The 20539-nt window shown below is 45.6% G+C and overlaps 1 protein-coding gene across 3 annotated transcripts; it reads right to left on the bottom strand.

The window, feature by feature from the left end:
• Positions 1–1101: 1101 nt before the first annotated feature.
• On the bottom strand, positions 1102–19864 carry tbc1d8 (TBC1 domain family member 8). 3 transcript variants are annotated; one of them, XM_079733420.1, is made up of 20 exons: positions 19509–19864; positions 17559–17669; positions 17340–17458; positions 16942–17170; positions 16294–16534; positions 12971–13178; positions 11066–11260; positions 10507–10662; positions 10017–10167; positions 8049–8263; positions 7494–7611; positions 6975–7260; positions 5903–6038; positions 5472–5570; positions 5245–5313; positions 3591–3843; positions 3371–3436; positions 2974–3060; positions 2754–2857; positions 1102–2586 (listed from the first exon to the last, which is right to left on the bottom strand). In XM_079733420.1, the coding sequence occupies exons 1-20, from the start codon at positions 19633–19635 to the stop codon at positions 2200–2202; spliced, it is 3357 nt and encodes a 1118-aa protein (XP_079589546.1). In that variant the 5' UTR covers positions 19636–19864; the 3' UTR covers positions 1102–2199. The 3 variants fall into 3 exon arrangements, with proteins under 3 accessions (XP_079589546.1, XP_079589547.1, XP_079589548.1); XM_079733421.1 differs by lacking the exon at positions 19509–19864 and adding an exon at positions 18976–19346 and having other exon boundaries at positions 17581–17669; XM_079733422.1 differs by lacking the exon at positions 19509–19864 and adding an exon at positions 18976–19344.
• Between the last annotated feature and the right edge of the window lie 675 nt (positions 19865–20539).

Raw genomic sequence — 20539 nt, 5'->3', positions numbered from 1 at the left:
TACACAAAATCCTGTTCACGATACCAGTCATGGAGATAGAATTGCCCCACATTCTTTCTCTCCCTTTGGTCAGTTTGACCAATCAGAAGCCGGTCCGTCTGCAGTTAGAGAACCACGTATGTTATCTGAAGATGCGCCAGTTATTGAACTTCTGCCACACATGTTAAAAGGCCAGGTTACATTTGCCATTTTATTTTTCACTCATCTTTTACTCACTGCAGCAATGACTGTTTATCTAATGGGCAAACACACACACACATTCGCCTCTAGGGTAAGCCACACATAGTGGCTAACCCTTATTTAAAGAGTATTTTCTATTAGGTAAAGAAAATGCAGGTGGCCGCGGGCGTTGTGATCTACGTCTTTTTTAGAAGACAGGATGGTGTATATATATATATATATAGGGCCGCCTTGTGGCTTGTCACTGTACTTGCTGAGAATAATGAAATGACATTTTCATGATAGACATTTAAACCAAATAGATGGAGAGTGACCTTTTTTCTCTGCTGTGACAGATTCCTTTTGTTGCCTCAACATTCATTCTTAATATTTACTTCATTATGGCTTCCATTGCACTCATAACCATCCCTGGAAGAATGGATCCTTCGCTGTGTTTCTCCTCAACATATACAATGTACTTCGGCTTCACCCTAATCAGATGCAGCATAGCATGCTTTCTCTATGATCCTCAATCTATCTCCTGACCAGTATAGCACCTGAAATCCAAAGACAATTAGTGGAGCACACCGAAGGATATTGATATGTCTTCATTGTAGGTGTTTATTAATAATTTCACTAACCCCCTACACATTGTCATTGTTGTCGTTGTCAATTTAAAACTAAATTGTCAGACACAATCAAGAATTTTCATTGCTGTTCTTTGTGGTTCGAAGCTCTGCAGTGTTTTACCTAGGCTTGAACTAGATACAGAACTAAAATACAGCTAATTGAGTGAATTGACTGCACTGTATATGTATCAACTAATGTACTATTATCATTTTATACTACTTTGAGGAAATATATTAGCAAACCAAATTATAATACAGCACAAACATGGGAATGATTTTCAGTTTGTTTTATTGTGTAACAACACATGTGACATTCTTGACAATCTAGATGAGGTCTTACTATCTCTAACCATTCTTGACATGATTGCGTTCCTTGATGAGGCGTTCCCATTATTGTCCTACTGGTCAAAGTAGTTTGGGGAATAAATACTCGGAAAGTTATCAGGCACAGGAGAGCTCATCGCCGTTGTTCAGTTTGAATGTTGTCCTCAAAAGAATATTTTGACACATGGAACCAGAACAGCAGACGGATTTACAGGCACAGATTGAGTATCACAGCTTTCTTCTCAGGCACAACTGCAACATTTGGCGGTAAATATATGGATAATAAACACTGAACCCTGGTCTAGATGAAGATTAGGCAATTTAGGAGAAAGTAATTGATCCCGTTTTGTCAGGGAGATGCCGGCGGTATATGTTGATTTACATTATGTAAAACAGGTAGAAGGCATTAAAAAGGATAACAATTTAAGTACAAAATATAGTAATATAATATCCTGACATTTGGTGTGTATCATCTCAGCTTGCTTCTTAAAAAGTGGCAAAAATTAAAACTGATTTGTTTCACATTCAGCTGTAGCGTTAGTTGTGTACTGTTTTCTGATTGGTGGACGTAGCAGGGACATGATGGGATGGATTCAAGGGCTTTAGTTTAAATTAAGTCACTGTTCTGTCGTCAAACCTTCCCAGAGTTATGCACACTGGAGTGGCACACTTTAGAAATACTAACTGGACCAATTTAAGACCCAAGGAAACCTTCTTTACACAACCGATTAAGTTTCCCCAAATGAGGGCAATCCCAAGCAAAACACCTGTAGAAGGCACCAATACTCGGGCATTGAACAGGAGTTGCATATTTGGTTGGTTTCAGTATCTTTCCATGTTTGTATTGTTGGAGCTCCACAGCTGAGCGCCGAAACTCTAGCCATTTTGCAGCCCTAGCTCCCACCTAGCAGCCGCCAGCTCCCCAAATGGCCTCTGGATGGTCAACCCTCCAGACCACATTCAAGACCAGGGGTCTTTGCTACATGGTGCAGGCTAGGTTTAGTCTCAGCATTGGATTGGTCGGCCAGGTGTGGCCTCCGACGGGGTCCTATCACGGAAGGTTCCAGCGATCGGCGAGATGATTGGCTCAGCGATTGAGGGCCAGTATGGCAGCCCTCTGGTGGTACTGGACCTCCTTGGCCTGGGAGATCTTAGCTGCCAGGTCCACAGGCTTCTCAAAGAAGAACACCAGAGGGGCTTCAGTCAGCAGGGAGGCCAGGATCTGGGCAAAGCTCACCATCCAGTCCTGCTGCCCCTCCCCCTCCCCCTCCTCCTGCTGGGTCTCTGCCACTTCCTGTCCAGGCCCCGCCTCTTCCTGGTCGCTGACCTCCGACCTCAGGCGCCCGCGGTGGCCCACCTCGCCGATCTGCAGCACCAGGCTGGTAACCGTGGCGATGGCCTGGAAGAGCTCGCTCTCGCTGGGGTCACCGTGGAACATGCTGTACAATGTCTTGCAGAACTGGATGAACTCGCGCTGGGCCGGAATAAGAAAGGTCACACAAACTTTTATTGTGAAATGCAAAAAAAAAGGTTTAGCATCTGAGTAATGAGTGGAGTGTGTGCTTTTATTGTGAAAGGCTATTTAGTGGTGTCCGTTGAATGAGGAAATTGTTGCTTTTATTGTGAAGTAGTGTGTTATACCTGGTTCATGAGTGGAAGTGGTTTTTCCGCATCCTTCTCCTTCATCAGGTCCTTCAACATGCGCTTCAGTTGCTCCTGGTAGTCTGTCACCTCCTCTGACACCACTGACCACGGGATGACAGTAAACAGAGCGGCCATCAAGAAGGGGTTTGGTTCAGACAGCACAGCGACAGCTCATTCAGTCATTCACAAGTCAATGTTATTATTCCAGTAGACATACCTGGGGGACGGTCCACATACAGCGGTCTGTTGGTGGACACCACGGGACCCTTCATCACACGGCAGCCTTCCTCTGTCTCAGTCAGCGCTGGGGAAACACACACACACACACACACACACACACAAGGTTATCTCCTTTCCAGGATCTACACACTCAACATGTCTGAAGTCGGAATTCGGAAATGTGTTACCTGGTGTTGTGTATTACATGATGGACTGTGTTACCTGGTGGACTGTGTTACCTAGTTGAGTGTGTTACCCGGTGGAGTGTGTGTTAACCTGTGGATACTGATACATTATATGGACTCTGGTACCTGATGGATAGTGATACATGATGAAGTGTGTGTTACCTGGTTAAGTGTGTTAACCGGTGGGATGTAATCAGTTGGGAGGGTTACCTGGTGGAATGTGTAGGCAGTAGAGCAGTCTTATCCTCTCGTTCAGATCCTCGCAGTAAAGTGTGTCTGAAAAAGAAATAGAGCAACTTAAGCACACAAGTAGCATTGGTCATATTGATGTAGCATTCATATCTTTCAAAGCCAACAGGCTAAACTAGCCAGCCAGCTAATGTCAGCCAGCACCGGCAGTCTAACATGCCTAGACCGCAGGCTAACTTACCGAGCCAGCCGGCAAACTCTCTGAAGGTGACAAGGTTGTCCTTGTCCTGGTCCAGCAGGTTGAAGGTGCGGTTGGCCACGGTGTCGCTGTGCTGCTGCTCACAAAGCCAGGGCACCAGCAGGCCGTACAGGCTCTGGAACTGGGCGCGGCCCAGACGGTACTGTTCCTGGTAGGGCCTCCCCGGGTCATGGTGCTGTAGAGCCAGCGCTGCACCACCGCCCTCCCCCCAGTAGAGGGTGATGAAGTGCTCTGTCTGGGGGGATGAGGAGGGAGGAGATGAAGAGATAGATGGATATAAGTAGAGAGGAGGAGATAAAGAGAGAGAAGAGAGAATTGTACTTATAATAGATACACAAATATATCAATACAGACCTACACCAATGGGGTTCACATTGACCCGTGTTGCTGTGTTGTATTGTTCCCCCTGAAGAAGATAGTTAAAGGTCCCATGACATGCTATTTTATGGATGCTTTAATATAGGTATTAGTGGGCCACTAACACAGTATTCAAAGACGTTCCCGAAATTCAGCCGTGGGGCAGAGTTACAGCCCCTCCGAGCCAGTCGCGCATTGAGCTTCCCCCAAATGCGCTGTTTTGGTGTCTGTAGCTATAATGCAAATGAGGAGGAGCGAGGCGGGTCAAGGAGGAGGGTGGGGGTGTGGCCCTGAGCAGCTTCCAGCCACGGTACCAAGCGCTCTGTTTACAGGGGTGTATGGCGAGGTGCACACAGCCTTTAGCCGTGTTCTGTTAATATTCTAGAACACACGGGAATCCTGGAGCTCTATATCTAAATAATATCATATTATACATGGATATTTATATCGTATAGTATAAATGATCATGGCCAAAAGCTGTGTGAACCTCGAGACGATATTATGAATCTTAAAAGACCGTGTAGGGTTCTCCGACGTCTCTTGTTCTTCCACGTCCACATCAATCTGAAGTAGACTGAATCACGACATGGAGGAGAAAGGGATTGTTGACCGCGGTTGTCTCCCGCCGGAGCCTTGCTGCCGAGGGACCACCGCCTCTGCAGTAGTCAGCGCTTAGGCACCACCGCCTCCTGCAGCGCCGAGGCGGTGGTCCCTCGGCAGCGGGAAGCGGGGCTCAAGAAGGAGACATTCAAGGCCAACAATCCCATTCTCCTCCATGTCGTGGTTCATGTACTTCAGGGAGTCAAAGCCAAAGTTCCTTTCCCCCAATTCATTCTCAACCATGGCTGAGATAACCCCAACTACAGTCTCGTTGCGGATATACAAGAGACGTCAAAGAACCGACGTGTTATGCGCCATAACATCAAAAGCAAACACTGTGTGTAATCACACACACAAACACACACACGTGGCGCTTGCACGGTTTGGCGGGCCAAATTCTCTGGGTGGGCCAGGGAGAGAAAGGAGAGGAGTTTAGATCCTTATGAAGACATATGGGACCACATTCCAAATCAGCGCGCTTGAGCCTCAGTTTTTTCAAAGGCGAGCAGAACACCTTTTAAGTTTTAGCCACTGGGGGACCATAGGCAGGCTAGGGGAACTCATATTTATGTTAGAAAACCTCATAAAGTCAGATTTTCATGCCATGGGACCTTTAATTGATCTATTATTAAAGTGAGCTAGTGTCCTTCAGATTAATGTATGGGAAAAGAAACAGTACCTTGAAGAGGTCGTAGAGGTCGGCCAGGTCCTCAGGGGAGATGGAAACCTCAGGGGTTACAACCCTCAACTGTGGGTGGGGGGGGGAGGTGGAAGAGTTCAGTGCTTTATTGGGTCAGGTCAATCGTACGAGAGTCAGAATGGAAAGTGAATGAAGAAGAGGAGGATAATGGAGGAGATGGAAGAAGCGAGCTGCTTAGCTGAGTCAAGAGGAGGAGGAGGTCCTACTGTGTTTTCTTTGCTGGTGTCTTCATGGGCCTGCAGAACGAGGATTCTGTGTCGACACCGGAGTCTCTCTAGCTGTCTCACTGACAGATCTCTGAATTTCTGGTGACACACAAACACACCGCGGTCAGAACACACACAACGCAATCTAAATGAAACACAACAAGATCAGAAAAAAAAACAGAACTGTGCTCCAACCAATAGCAGTACACATAATAAGAACAACAAAACAAATGTTTGACAATTTGTGTATTTACATAATAATTTTCTTATATATATGTTGATACTGACCAATAAAATAAAAGTGATTAATCCAGACATATGTACACAGCAGTATTTCTGCAGTAAATGTACTCTACCCCTTTGTGATGCTAAGCCAACTTAAAAGTGAGACTGAATCCTATCACATTCCGGATGGAGGAGGTGAGTGCTACCTGGTAGGAGTCAATGAGGAGGTCTGTGATGACGGGGGGTCTAGTGGGGGAGATGATGATGCTGTTTTCCTCCATCGCAGTTGGTGAAAGAGGTGGAGAAACCGGCTCCCCCTCAAGCTTCACCTGGTCCAGAAAACTAAACACACCACACAGGACAGGTGTTATAAGCTCCTCCCACATACAGGTGTTATATATCAGCTCCTCCCACAGACAGGTGTTATAATATCAGCTCTTAAGATCCTCCCACATATAGGTGTTATAATATCAGATGTTAAGCTCCTCCAACATACAGGTGTTAAATTATCAGACGTTAAGCTCCTCCCACAGACAGGTGTTATAATATCAGACTTTAAGCTCCTCCCACAGACGGCTGTTATAATATAAACTCTTAAGCTCCTCCCACAGACAGGTTATAATATCAGCCCTTAAGGTCCTCCCACATACAGGTGTTATAATATCAGCTCTTAAGCTCCTCCCACATACAGGTGTTATAATAACAGCTCTTATGCTCCTCCCAAAGACAGGTGTTATAATATCAGAAGTTAAGCTCCTCCCACATACAGGTGTTATAATATCAGACGTTAAGCTCCTCCCACATACAGGTGTCATAATGTCAGCTCTTAGCTCCTCCCACATACAGGTGTTATAATATCAGACGTTAAGCTCCTCCCACATAAAGGTGTTATAATATCAGACTTTAGCTCCTCCCACATACAGGTGTTATAATATCAGACGTTAAGCTCCTCCCACATACAGGTATTATAATATCAGACGTTAAGCTCCTCCCACATACAGGTGTCATAATGTCAGCTCTTAGGTCCTCCCACAAACAGGTGTTATAATATCAGACGTTAAGCTCCTCCCACATACAGGTGTTATAATATCAGACGTTGAGCTACTCCCACAGACAGGGGTTCCATCATCAGCTCTTAATGCTGGGGCAGAGTCCTTAATTAATCTTGAAGGAAATATTCACAATATTCACAAAGAAATATACTACGTGTGGGTTCTGCAATAGCCTGTTTGAAAGTCGAACATTCTTAGACCGCGGTTTAAATCAGGATGGAGTTACCTGCTGAGCACCATGAGGGCTTGTCCCTCATCGGAGCTGGCACTGAGCTGCGACGCGTTGGCCTGCATCACAGCCAGGCCCAGCTGGAACACAGCCTGGATGCCCTGGTAGAAGAAGCAGTCCAGCACGCAGAGGGCGCTGGGGAAGGGCAGCACACTGAGGAACAGGGTGAGGAACCAGGACAGGGACAGGGACGACAGCGACGACAGGTCCGGGACCTGCTCCGCCAGCTCAGGGAGACGCTCCCGTATCAGCTCCTCAAACACAGACTGGTCAACCTGGGCTCCTGTAGGGGTCACAGAGGTCAGAGGTCAGGCCAGGGACACAGACCTCTGGCACGGACACACGCTACTATGTTCAAACTCCTATTATAACCAGTAGTATACTGTGGTTGTACTGGGCATCTCCCATTGTCCACCAGTATAATAATTTAACTAATTTAACTTATCAAAATGCATGTAATGTTTGTTAACTTGTTTACTGTGTTTCTTTGTGTGGGTTTGACCCCTGACCCCTCACCTATGACCCTGCGGTTGAAATAGTCGGGCAGCATCCTCTCACAGACAGCGACCAACAGCCAGAAGGCCTCCTCCTCCCGGCAGTACAGCAGCAGCACCGACGCCACGATGTTCATAGACTAGCGACACAGAGGTCATAAGGTCATCACAGGGTGGGTGTTCATTGACTAGACACAGAGGTCATAAGGTCAGCACAAGGTGGGTATTCATAGAGTAGAGAGACAGAGGTCATAAGGTCAGCACAAGGTGGGTGTTCATAGGCTAGAGACACAGAGGTCATAAGGTCAGCACAAGGTGGGTGTTCATAGACTAGGGACACAGAGGTCATAAGGTCAGCACAAATTGGATTAGAGGTCAGTTGTGAGAGGTGAATGATGTGCAGGAGGATGGATGTGGGGGGCAGGAGGTTGGGTGTGTAGTTGTTTGGATGTGGAGGTTGGGTGTAGAGGGTGGTGGATGAGGGGCAGGTTGGATGACGGTGTGCATTGAAGTCTCATGGGGGTGTAGCTGTCCATAGTGGAAGGGGGGGAGGGCGGGGGTGGAGGGGGTGGTCTACCTGGCAGTATCCGATCTTGGGGTTGCGGTGGGCGTAGGCGGTGAGCACCCTCCGGAGGGCGGCGATGCCGGTGGGGTTCTGGAAGGCGGGGTGGTCAGGGAGGGAGCGGTGGAGGTCCCTCTCGATCTCCTCCGTGGCCAGGGTGCTCTGGCCCATGGCCCGCTGCACCAGGTCGGTGTAGTAACCCTGGTGGGAGGCCAGCTCCGTCACCGCGCCTGCATACAGTAACACACCGTTCCTTACCGAGGACACATGGGCCGACCTGGGGCGAACAACATCCGGAAACACACTCACTCCATACAAATGAAACCTTGGCCGCGTCTTTGCGGGGACGGGTGTGTCACATCGGCGCCTTAACAGTATGTACCCGTGTCAGCCAGCTACAGGTTACGAATGCAATAGCATGTTTGGCCTATAGAGGGAGTCATCTCTTCTTTAAGGCATGTCAGGGTTTGGTTCTTCTTGATGACTCTTTTAGTCTACCAGACAGACAGACTAGTTCACATTCATGACATTCTGACACAATGACAACATGTTCTCACAACGTTATCCTAGTTGTTTTTGCTCGCTATGCATAACGTTATGTCAGTGCATGTCTGCCTCTTATGGCAGCTATTGCCTTCCTAACCATTCTCGTCTGTGTTCCTTCTCAAGGTTTCTTCCCTCTGGGTCAGATGGAAGAGTTTTGCCTTTGAATCTAAGAGAGACTTAGGGTAAGAGAGTGTTGTATATAATGTGGGGCCTGTGAAGCCCTTTGAGACTGTAACTGTGATTAAGAGGCACTATTAAAATTGACTTGACTTGACCACGTCACCACGCTGTGTTCATGACATTGTAAAGCTGCTTAGAGTAACCCACGTTCTGTGAATAAATAACCAAAGGACGACAAGGGACAAGTGTTTTTAACTGTGTAAAGAAATCAGATACTGGTTGCTAAGCAACACCTGACAAACAACACTTGATAAGCAGCGGTTTTAGAGACAGAGCAGCCCCTCTCCCTACCATATGCTTAATGCTGCTATTCAGGTTTTTTGGATGACATCAGGTGTACAGAGTCATGTCCCGACAGGATCCATCGCCATAGAAACCAAAGTCTACTTTATTGCACAACTCATAGCATGGGAATATCCACCCACAAGCACCCACACATGGGAGAAACTTGAAGATAGTAATGGAGAGAAAGAGAGAGAGACAGAGACAGAGAGATGACGAGATGGAGGCATGGAGAGAGACTTTTGATGAAGTGGCAGTGTCTTCGCCTAACAATTCCAAACACAGGTAGCATCATTTGGTGGCCGCAAAAATGCATTTTAGTATACTCTTCAAGGGACCCCGTTGCGGAAGTGTGTGTGTGGATGTGTGGACGAACATATCTAGTTGTCGAAGTTGATGGCTGCGTCCGAAAGAGGGTTCTGCTTTTCAGACACTTATAGTATAAGGCCACGTTGTGCGGTGCACTTCACACACAACATCGCTCTTTATAACGCTCATACACGACGGCTACTAAAAAAGTATCACAAAGTTGTGGTGGGTCATCGCCACGCCCTCCCTGCCTCCTGCCTTGAGCTCTCAGCCCAAAAAGTTTTTTTTTAATCTATTTTAAATAGGGTTAGAAGAGAAGAGAAACTGAGTGCACACATGGGCGTTCACACACACACACACACACGGAAAACTGACCCGATGTGTGTTTTTGTGTGTGTGCAAATACACCTGTCCATGAAAAAAAAGAAGCTATGCACACACACCTTCTTTACACCTGACCAGCAAACATCTGGTACGACGACACACACACACACACACACACACACACACACACACACACACACACACACACACACACAGACAGACAGACAGACAGACAGACAGACAGACATACACATAAACCTGTTCACCTGGGAATCCCCCCCCCCCCACACACACACAAATGCATACACACACACACACACACACACAGGCAGCAGCTGTTACCAGATAGGGTCATCCAAAGGTCTCCTCTCAGTGAGTCTGGTATCCCCATAGCAACCAGCCTGTCCATCTTGTCGGTGCGGAACATGTGGACGCCGCGTCCAAACTCACTGAAGTGATCCTCCCACATTTGCAGCAGACGCTCCTCCATACTCTGCACACACAATAATTTGCACGCGTATATTAACACACACATATATTGAACCATTATTACACCCATACAAATGCACACACACATGAATGCCATGTGATCAGCATTCAAAACAGGTAATAGCTTTCCTGTGAGGATTTCAATCTAATCGAGATTAGAATTAGACTAGACTTGTCTAGATGAGTCTAGATTGGGTTTTGATAGATTGTATTCAACTAGATTAGATACGATCAGAAGAATAAAACGCATGCACAAATAAAACCAGTCCGGGTCAGTCTAATCCTTCGACACTTGATCCCACTGTGTTTTACACTGGAGGACTCCTGGAAAAGGAGTGTGTACCTTGCTGTGGAGGTTGTTGTCTCCATGGAGCCCGTGGTTGAAGGCGGTCATAAGGGCCTCTGTGTTGACGGTGTTGCGCAGCACCTGCTCCTCCACCTCCTCCTCGTCAGAGCAGACCGTGTCATAGTAGAAGGTGTAGTAGGGTGTCTGGGGGCTCTGGAAGGGAAACACCAGGCTCAGAGATGGTCTCAAGGGTTGCCTATAGGGTTTGGCAGACTTTATACATTGGTTGGAATATCTTAAGTTTGATTCACAAAAACAGGATTTTGTCATTTATTCATCATGCAAAAACACCTTTTAAGGTCACATTTTGCAAGGTCTGTATATGTATTGTAACTTGTATAATATAGTATAGTTATCGTTCACAAATATTTCAGTAGGGAGACAATCAGGGGACCTAAAAGCGTACCCTGAGGAACTTTACTAAATGTAAAACCACCAGGAAAAGAATCATGCACTGCCATATGAAGGTTTCCTTAGATAGTGCTATGTTATATACCTAGAACATTAGTACCCACTATACTTCACTCAGAGAGAGAAAGCTGTGTTGTGTACGTACCAGGGGTTTCCGGGCAGGTTTGTTGGCGTACATGGAGTGTTTCCACTGCAGCGCTCTGAGTCGGTCGTTGAGGCTGACCACCAGGTCGTCTCTGTCCTGCAGCTCGATGAACTGGAAGGCCTTCTTACTGCGAATGCTCACTATCACCGGGTTGGGCAGCGGGCTGGAGCTCTCGGCCTTCTCTATCGACAGCACCTGGTCACAACACACATCAGGAAAGTGCTTTAACGATCAGCGGGAGTACCTTCTGTATGAATGTGATTTTGTTATCGCAGCATCTTCCACCCTCCTATCCAACGCTTAAAGGAGGTATTCCTTCCCTTGGCTCTTCCTTCTCATGGTTTTTTTTCTTCTGGGGAGTTTCTACTTACTCTGGCACATGCTTCTGGCCCCCCACTCAAATACAGACCGATTTTCAGCAGACCTGGACTAGGTCGGGCCAATCACAAACATTTATGTAATATGTTTAATATGATGACTATACAGGGAGCGCCCTATAGGAGACAGCTGCGCTTATATGTAACACATTTGGTTGCTCTGAATGGTTGGAGGTCTAATCAATTGTGTCCAGAGCCACAGGTTCTGACAGTTGATTACGCCCCTTTTAAATCAAAAATGCGCTGAGAGGTTCCAGACCAATACTCATTTGTGAACGAGTCTGGCAATGTCAGGCTAGCAGTTTGGTGAAGTGTTGATGAGGTATGTTGGGCTTTTCATTAACGAGCCGTTTAACCAAGCTCCTGGCGTCGACTGGTCACAAAAAAAACAAGTAGGGGAGCTAAGTCCAGGACACTGGCTCTGTACCAACATGGCTGTCTAAGCCACCAAAGCCCCTTTGGTGCCTTGAAATTCATTTATTAGAACATTAACGTTATTAATGTTCTTATTGTCAACATATTTAAAGGTATGGTGCGGTAAAATATGGTATGTTAGGGTAATAATACAACATATAGGATTTTCATTAATAAAATAGGAATTATGTGCCCACAATTTTGAGTCGTGTGTGTTCCTCTCTGCATGTGTGTTTAGCACACAGAGAGAGAGATCCTGTGTTAAGAAGGATGTGTGAACGTCCAGGTGTCACTACTGATGCTCGATGACTAACTGTCACCGGTACAGAGTTCACTTCAGACAAAACCTGACACCACCGTGTTTCATCCTTAAAACCACTGTGTGCTATACTTTAACCAACAGAGTAAACCGAGTTTGTTGAACAACCCGTATTCTTGATACAGCAAATAATACATATATCACTTCCCCTTGGAAAATCTCATGGGAAGAAAAACTGGTTTGTGAGGGAGAAAGTGGGGCAGGCCGGGTAAATGAGTAACCATAATCTCCTGAAAACAATAATCTCCACTTCCAGTAAGGCCGACAAAACGCCTCTGAACACAAATAACCTTACAGACAAGGATAAATTGAAAATATATTTAAAATGGTCACACACCTTTTCCTGACTATCCACCCCTGTTCATATCTAGAACAAATCATGCCGTCACGATTGTGTGACCTTTACGAGGGTTGCTCTGACATCTTGGGATGCACCGTTGAGTCTCAAGAGGTTGTTTATAACCAGGTAAGGTGTGTTTAGATAGCTGAAGCAGGAGTATGGTATGGTCCAGATTTGTTAAGCTACTTCAGACAGAGGTAAGGTCAGTCGTAGGTACTACAGACAGAGGTAAAATAAGGTGTGTTATAATAGCAGGTGTGTTTAGGTAACTCAGACTGAGGTAAGTTGGGTTATAGGGGAGTATATAGGACAGCTACCTCATACAGGGGCACGGTGTGTTTCATGTGTGTTATAAGTGTGTCCAAGTCCCTCAGACAGTTATTGTGTGTCATAAGTGGTTTCAGGTGCTTCAGACAGGTGCAGGGAGTGTAATGGGTGTTGTAGGTTTTAGGTACCTCACAGAGGGGTATGAGCAGCAGACAGCTGCCCTCCTCCCGGCTGGAGAAGCCCAGGTAGCTGTCGGTGGTGTAGAGCGTCCCGGCCATGTGTGTGCGGGCGTGGGGGGCCCACACGGAGCAGGAGGCCACCTCGTGGAGCCGCTCCGCCCGGGGCAGCCAGAACAGAGCCAGGACGTAGTCCCTCAGAGCCTGCTCCTCCAGAACCCTGGGGAGGGACAGAGAGTTAGGCCCCAGGACACTTAAGACACAACGGTTTGTGACCAAATAGAACGCTGCATTGGGCTTTGATCACATACAAACAAAATGAAAACACAAAGTCCACAAAAGGAACTCATTTTATTCATATGCCAGATTAAGACGGGGTGGCACTCGGGGGGACTGGTCCAATGTTGGGCTGCCCCAGCCCCCCTCTGATCAGACTGTAGCACACCGGTGTAGTAGAAAACATTACATTTCGACGTTTAGCAGCTTTTACCCAATGTGTCCTACAACGAGTGAGGCTGAACAAGCAAAGTACAAAATCATAACTATAAAACATGATAGTGCTTTGCTCCTTTGCTTTTTGTAATATCAGCAGTGCAGACAATTATAATAGATAAACAGTAGATACAGTAACAGTATTTATATAGTAGATTAAACTATAGTGATCTCCCTCAACTTTGTAGCTCTGCCAACTAGAAGTAATTCCTTGGCCCTTAACGCTATCCATCTTGACGTTTTGTAAGAGAGAGAGCAGAGAAGAACCATGGCCCAGAGCCCCGGGACAAAACCCTACCCCCGGGACACACCCCTACCACCAGCCAGAGCTCATGGAAGGAAGGGGGGGGGAGAAGTTACATTTTTAAACATGGAAGTGACCTAAATATCCCTAGAATCCTTCTACTCCAGATAAACAACCGATATATAAGTTTATGCTTAGAGTCGGAATAAGATGTAGAGAATTGAAGCATAACATAATGAAAAAAAAACATATAATAGATTATAAAACTACAAAGAATACACAGAAAAATATTTGTATATACCCATTAAGTGTAGTATAAATGTATATGTAAATGAATTATTTATGCAAAAAATAAATGTATGATTATTAACAGTTGTGTAATGAAAGTATACTTGGAAAAGTGAAGGAATGCCCTACAAACGGTAGCCCGGGTTAATACAGAACTACAAGGCACTCTCCCATGACTGAGTATCAGATGAAAACTGGAAAAACTAAACTATTAACTAGGTTAAGGGCCAGACGTGCTTGCTAATTACCATGGTGGGGTTGCTGTGAAGGTTTCAGCCATGGATTGTAGCTGAAGTAACAGCTGATAGAGAGGAGACAATACCAGTTATCCACCCATCTTCCCATAGCTAAGAATACATTAGAATAAATGTAGATATGCTTTGGTAGTTCCTCTCCACCGTGTAATCTATTTTGTTTCCTGTTGTTCCCCATGACTAAACTGATGGTGGTATTTTAGAATGATCTCCAATTTCACAAGAACACAGCTGTATGCAAAGAGTTATGGACAAGCATCGACCACAGGTAACTCTTTGCAGGACTTGACTCAACCAGCTGATAGTCATAAAAGAAAGTACTATGACTTTTGAGCAGACAGACACATGTTTGTACTTAGCTATGTAATTATCCACACCTTCGGCTGTCTGACCAGCTCAGACAGGGAGTTCATTCATTAGATCAGGATACGGTCACGAATCCCACAGATCTAATAATAAACCCGTCCTGAACAATGAGTGTCAGACGGCTTCTACGACCAGCACGACACCCGACACACAAAGAGGAAACGGAAGAGCAAACCAAAGAGCTCAACAATGAATCAACACACAGGGCAGAGGCACAACAACTGCAGCTGACCCCGGCACAGCCCAATGCTCTGTCCGTATTAAAAGTTGTTGTTTTTTTTACAAACAATCAACCTTTGAAAGGTTCATCGTATGTAAGAGCTGGTTTTCTCTAGACTCCAGGGAGTCATCATGCTTGGAAACAAATGTCTCTTCGCTCCCAAACACTTTGGCCAGAGGTTCACCTGACAACACCAACCGCTCTCCTCCTCCTTGTCCTCAACCTCAACCCCCCTACTCTTCCACCTCCTCCTCTCCCACCTCATTTTTGTCCTTCTCCTTCCCTTGCTGACCCTCATCCCCATCTTCCTCCTCCAAGTGGTTGAGATCTGTTAACTAGTTGGTTAAACAGCTAGTTCTAGGTAGCTAACCCCATCATCCACATGTTTGACTCTGAATGTTTTTCTAATTTTATCTGGGCCCTCAATGTGTGGTAATCTCTCGGTTCTGTTCCTAATTCACACAGATAAAACCATTGTTTATTCTCAGTTCTTATTTTCAATGTAAGTTTTACTCACCTTTACTGGTGGCATTCAATTTCAATGTAGGGCATTTAGCAGTAAGTCGCTGTAAGTCGCTTCATCCAAAGCGACTTACAACCCTTCAAAAATGCAAGACGACAGCCCGCTCATCAGCAGCAGTTAGGGTTGGGCGTCCTGCCACTTCAGTACTCAACTAGGAGGCGCTTGGGATCGAACTAGCAACCTGAAACCCGGTTATCCTCCTGAGCTAAATCGACCCCACAGTACGTCTACAGTATACTATAGGTAGAAACCCAGAACTTTATATATTTATTATTTTAGTTATTTAAACATCTGATCAAATGCAGTGATGTGCTCTACTGGTAGTCAAGGCTGACTTTCTGATGTTGACAGTGTTTTGCAGAAGGAAGTGGTCACCTCTAACACATGTCGTGTTTAATCTAGAAAATATTTTGCAGAGTGGACCAGATTAGTTTAAATTATATTTGATTATTTGATTAGTCAAATTAGATCACAGATTAGATTAGAGTAGATGATAGCAACCTGATGCTTACCTCTTAGTAATTGAGTGCGGGCTACTGCAGCATGCAGTACAGCTCCAGATTAGATTGAATACAATTAAAGATACAATTTTAGTAGATTACATTAGATTACAGAAGGGTCGATAAGATTACAGTAGATTGGATTACAGATTCAATTTGATTAGGTGTTGACCTCTTGGTGATGCTTGCGGGCTACTGTAGTGTGCAGTCCCGCTTCAGATTACATTAAACTGCATTTTATAGATTATAGATGATATTACAGTTGATTAAATCACAATAGATTGGATTATATTATAGATTATGACTAGTGAGGCCATCATACTATACTAAACCTGACGGTGACCTCTTGATCTCGGGTGCGGTCAAGGCAACAGCAGCAAGCGGTCCAACCCCAGATGAGATTAGATCAGTACAGTGCGGACCCGATGACAGTAGAAGAGTCGCTCACTTCTTGGTCATGCGGGTGGGCTGCTGCAGCGAGCGGTCCAGCTCCAGACCCTCGCTGTCCAGCAGCCTCCGCAGGGCGATGTCAGCCAGCTGGGCCACGAGGCCAAAGGCCTCGTCCAGGTTCAGGAACATGGAGAAGTCCCGCTGCCGCTGCCTGGTGCCCACCCGCACCACCTCCGTCATCAGGCCCGCGGACACGCGCTCCACCTGTCTCACCTCCGCCCACGGCACCACAAACCTTACTACGGGGAGGGCAGAAGGGTTGAAGGTCAACCCCACATTGTCACTTATATCACAACAAAAGGTCAAAAGATCAAATCTTACAGTGGGGGCTAGGATTCATGTCGCAACAGCAGGTCAAAGGTCAATCTTTACGGTGGATATACGATTTATTAAGCTACAGCAGAGCAAAGGTCATTCCTTACAGTGGCAAATAATAGAACTAAAACAGGTTGAAGGTCAAACATTGTGGTGGTACCATTAAAGATGGTACCAATGGTACCATCTTTAATGGAACTACAGCAGGTCAAAGTTTAGGCTTCGCACTTACATTTCGGATGATGATTCAGATTATGAATAATTATTTATATTTGTTTTATTAGCGTGTTTCTACAAAGGAGGCTAGGGGGGACATAGTTGCAGTACAGACCTTCCTTGCCCAGCAGGAAGGAGTAGAATGCCATGTGATTGGTGCTGAGGTACAGTACGCCCTGGCGTGGGACCCGGCCTTTCCAGCAGCAGCAGGGGAACTGCGCCACCAGCACCTCCTGTGGCGGGAGGCCAAAGTGCAGCTTGAACTTCTGGAGCGCCTCCCGGAAGCGCTCCGGGTCCTCCTCCTGCGCCGTCTGTCGACCCCGCGCCTCCTGCGCTATCAGACCCTGCAGAGGAGGACAGGAGAGCGGAGAGGGCGAGGGATATCGAGGAGGAAACCAACAGCATCCGTCACGACAAGGTAACACTCCTCTGGTACCAACAGAGAAGACTGTGCTTGGGTGTGACCAGGGTGTGATTAATGAGAATAAGTTTGCACTTGCAGTACAACCTCACCTTGACCTTTCCTTTAACGAAGCTGGAGATGTCAGCCTTGTTCTCAAAAACCGAGAGCAAGTGGAGAACATTGTGGTTCAGCCAGTCCCAGTGGCGGCTGACCTCCTCTATGGTGGCCCCTAGAGGACAAAACACCCAAACAACAGTCAACTACATCAGACCATCAATACCGTCGATGAAGAGGAATATGGGTGTAGCAGACAGATAAACGGGTCGTACCACTAGCGATGACCCAGCTGACCTGGGAGGAGGGGATCTGGTGGAGGATCCTGAAGGGCGTGACCCTGGCGTTGGAGTCCAGCATCGTGTCCAGTGCACCCACTAGGAGACCTGCCATAAATTACAGGATATGATGTCACAATAACACCGGACAGGAAATGGTGTCATCTAGGGCTTTGTGCCAAAACAGTCCAGTGTTTGGGTACCAACCGAAAGAGTTTGGTACATGTTTATTATTTATGTTGATAGAAATGCTAGCAATCATTCAGTTGATAACAACCATTGCTTTTTGCGCGGAGTAATAACAACATTAGAATAAACTGAAATAAACAAAATAATAACATCAAAATCAGCTGCAAATACCCCCCCCCTAATATACACACGCACAATTAAATTCACACTGGAATCAGCACTGAATTTTGCATTCAACCCTGCACTTCCTGACATCGGTCAACACACCGCACTGTTAATCAAGATCTAGATCAAGTACTTCTAACGCTATAGAGATAGTAATTAAGTATCGTTTGAGAAGCAGAAGAACATCTGATTGATTGAACTGGGTCCTGGTCATTCATGTGAACAGTGATCATGTGTACGAGACCACTATTACAAATGTTGCTACTACTACCTTTAAAACATCTTGGAAATATGATGCGTTTGATAATTGTCGGCTCCCAGTCTGGTCTGTATATTTAAAGTATGTGTATTTATAGGGCCAAAATTATATCAAACTACAGTACAGTATGTGTATTTATTTTTACAGTCTTGCACCATAGAATACCCCTCTAGCTGCTGTGGTATCCGAATGTTCTGTCTGGGAACAAAAAGGACACCTAATCTAATCTTAAACTAATCTGTATGTTTGCAAAAAAATCAAAATGTTAAACTACATTTGATCATGTCTATATTAAACAACATAATGTCGGTTTACACTCTATTTCCAGTCCAGTCTACCAATGTACAAGGTTTTGGGTCCCAGATGTTGGGGATCACTGGTGTTTCTACGTCAACGGTGGGAAATACAGTGATGTGAAGCCAGCCAGTATTTTGTTTCTCACACATCAACAGGATTTATATGTTGTTTCTTGTTCCTTTCCTGAATAAATGATCTATTACCTGTGTACAGGTAATAGATCAGCCTGTTGTAATGGCTCCGGGCCGGGACTCAATCAGAGGTGCAGACAGAGTAAAAGTCACGTAGTTAAGATAAAAGTGAGTGAAAACCTACTCAGAGAATGATAAAGTAGAGAGTTTAAATGTACTCTAATTAGTTGCACAATACACAGCCTATATATATGTATAGAGCCTATAGAGCTGGGATGGGGTTTCCATAGTAGCAGAGTGTTGAAACTGAATCAAAGAATAATGTAATAACGTTTTTATGTAATAAAGCTGCTCTGGCCTGAACTCAACTCACATGTCACTGGAAAGCCCAGAAAGTCCCAGAACAGCACTGTACAGCAGGTGGTTAGAACTTGCAGAAAATAATAGGAAGTGGTCAGTAAGTTCCTCAGTTTCTCGGCAAGGTAAATCCACAGAGGATGTGATGAGTGGAACAAGATCACAAGCGCACACACACACACACGCACACACACACACACACACACACACACACACACACACACACACACACACACACACACACACACACACACACACACACACACACACACACACACACACACACACACACACACACACACGCCTTATCAACAGGTAGTTAAGGACCCAATAACAGTCGCCCCTACCTTACTGTTTGGACATAGTGATATATCCTGTTCCCCAGACGGAAAACTGTAGAAGATAAGGGGGGGGCTGGAAAGCACCGAAGGCGGGACAGACAACAATGTAGGGAAGAATGTAGCCAATAATCGTGAGAAGACCAGGTGTTTGCTTGGTGGTCCTGAGACCACATGAGAAAGGTGGTTGTTAGGGCTTTGTTTTATTTACCTGAGAGTTTGCCCCCAGAGTCTCCATGTCCTCGGCGTCGTTGCAGGAGGAAGAAATCGTTGCTTCTCTCCGTCACCCAAAGCTTCAGCGCGTTTTTCAGCAAAACTTCCTCTGGATTCAGCCACATGATCCACGGCCAGGCCGGACACCCGGCAGGTCGATGCTGTGTTGTGGTGTTTAAAAACAAACAGACCCACCGGAGGATTTAAAGGGAGAAGGAGACGCGGTTTGCGGAGCTCTGTGCGTCCCGCAGTGATGCACTTTCTCCGCTCATGGTTTCACTCCCGCCCTCTGTGGAAGTGGACAGTGGATGTCTAGTATGCAGAAGTACAGTCAACCATGGGTGTGTGGTGTGTTTAAGAAGTACACACAACAGCCAGTGGCGACTTATTTCCGCATTTTCTCCAAGCTCCCATTCCCTCTGTTCCGGGCGAGGGCTCGTGGTCGGGTTGTGATTGGCTTATGCTCATGATACCGGCATCATGATTACCATGCATGTATAATAAGATATGTATAACCATTATCACTCATGGGTGTCTGATCACTGATAGGAGTGTTGGTCACACCCTGTATCGGAATCTACATAGCCTATTTACATACTCACCAGAGCAGCCTCTTCTTATTACCTGATCACATACTTTATTCAAGAGTTTAAGTCTTCATTAAAGTAAACTGACAATGAGTGCGAATGTAAATATAAACATTTGACCTACACCCCCAAATATTGTAGTAATTATAACGGCCAAAGTGGAATAACAGGGAGAAAAACGAAAAATAAGAGGAAACTACAAAGATGTCATGAGGGCGATTGATTAGATGATGAAGTTGGTGACGATGAAGATTACAGTGGAAACAATTGAATACATTACTACATTATTACAATTATCATTAGGTTAAGTATAATGACTTCACATACTGTGTTGAAAGAAACTCGTGTACTTTTTTGAATGAGGAAAAGTCGAAGCCCTCGACACTGAAAGTTTAATTAGAACAGTTAAATGGATACTGATTAGATCATGGTACATTTTCCA

Source organism: Pollachius pollachius, assembly GCF_949987615.1.
Source record: "Pollachius pollachius genome assembly, chromosome: 3".
Taxonomy (NCBI): Eukaryota; Metazoa; Chordata; class Actinopteri; order Gadiformes; family Gadidae; genus Pollachius; species Pollachius pollachius.
Note: the sequence above shows the minus strand (reverse complement) of the source record. Positions and strands in the feature narration are given on the sequence as shown.

Coding starts and splice junctions, on each gene's coding strand:
- tbc1d8 (XM_079733420.1), bottom strand. CDS start 19,635: ATGTGGCTGAATCCAGAGGAAGTTTTGCTGAAAAACGCGCTGAAGCTT. Junction 13,179..16,293: donor CCCACCCGCATGACCAAGAA/GTGAGCGACTCT, acceptor GTCCCTCCCCAG/GGTTCTGGAGGAGCAGGCTC. Junction 6,039..6,974: donor GCCCTCATGGTGCTCAGCAG/GTAACTCCATCC, acceptor TGGTGTGTTTAG/TTTTCTGGACCAGGTGAAGC.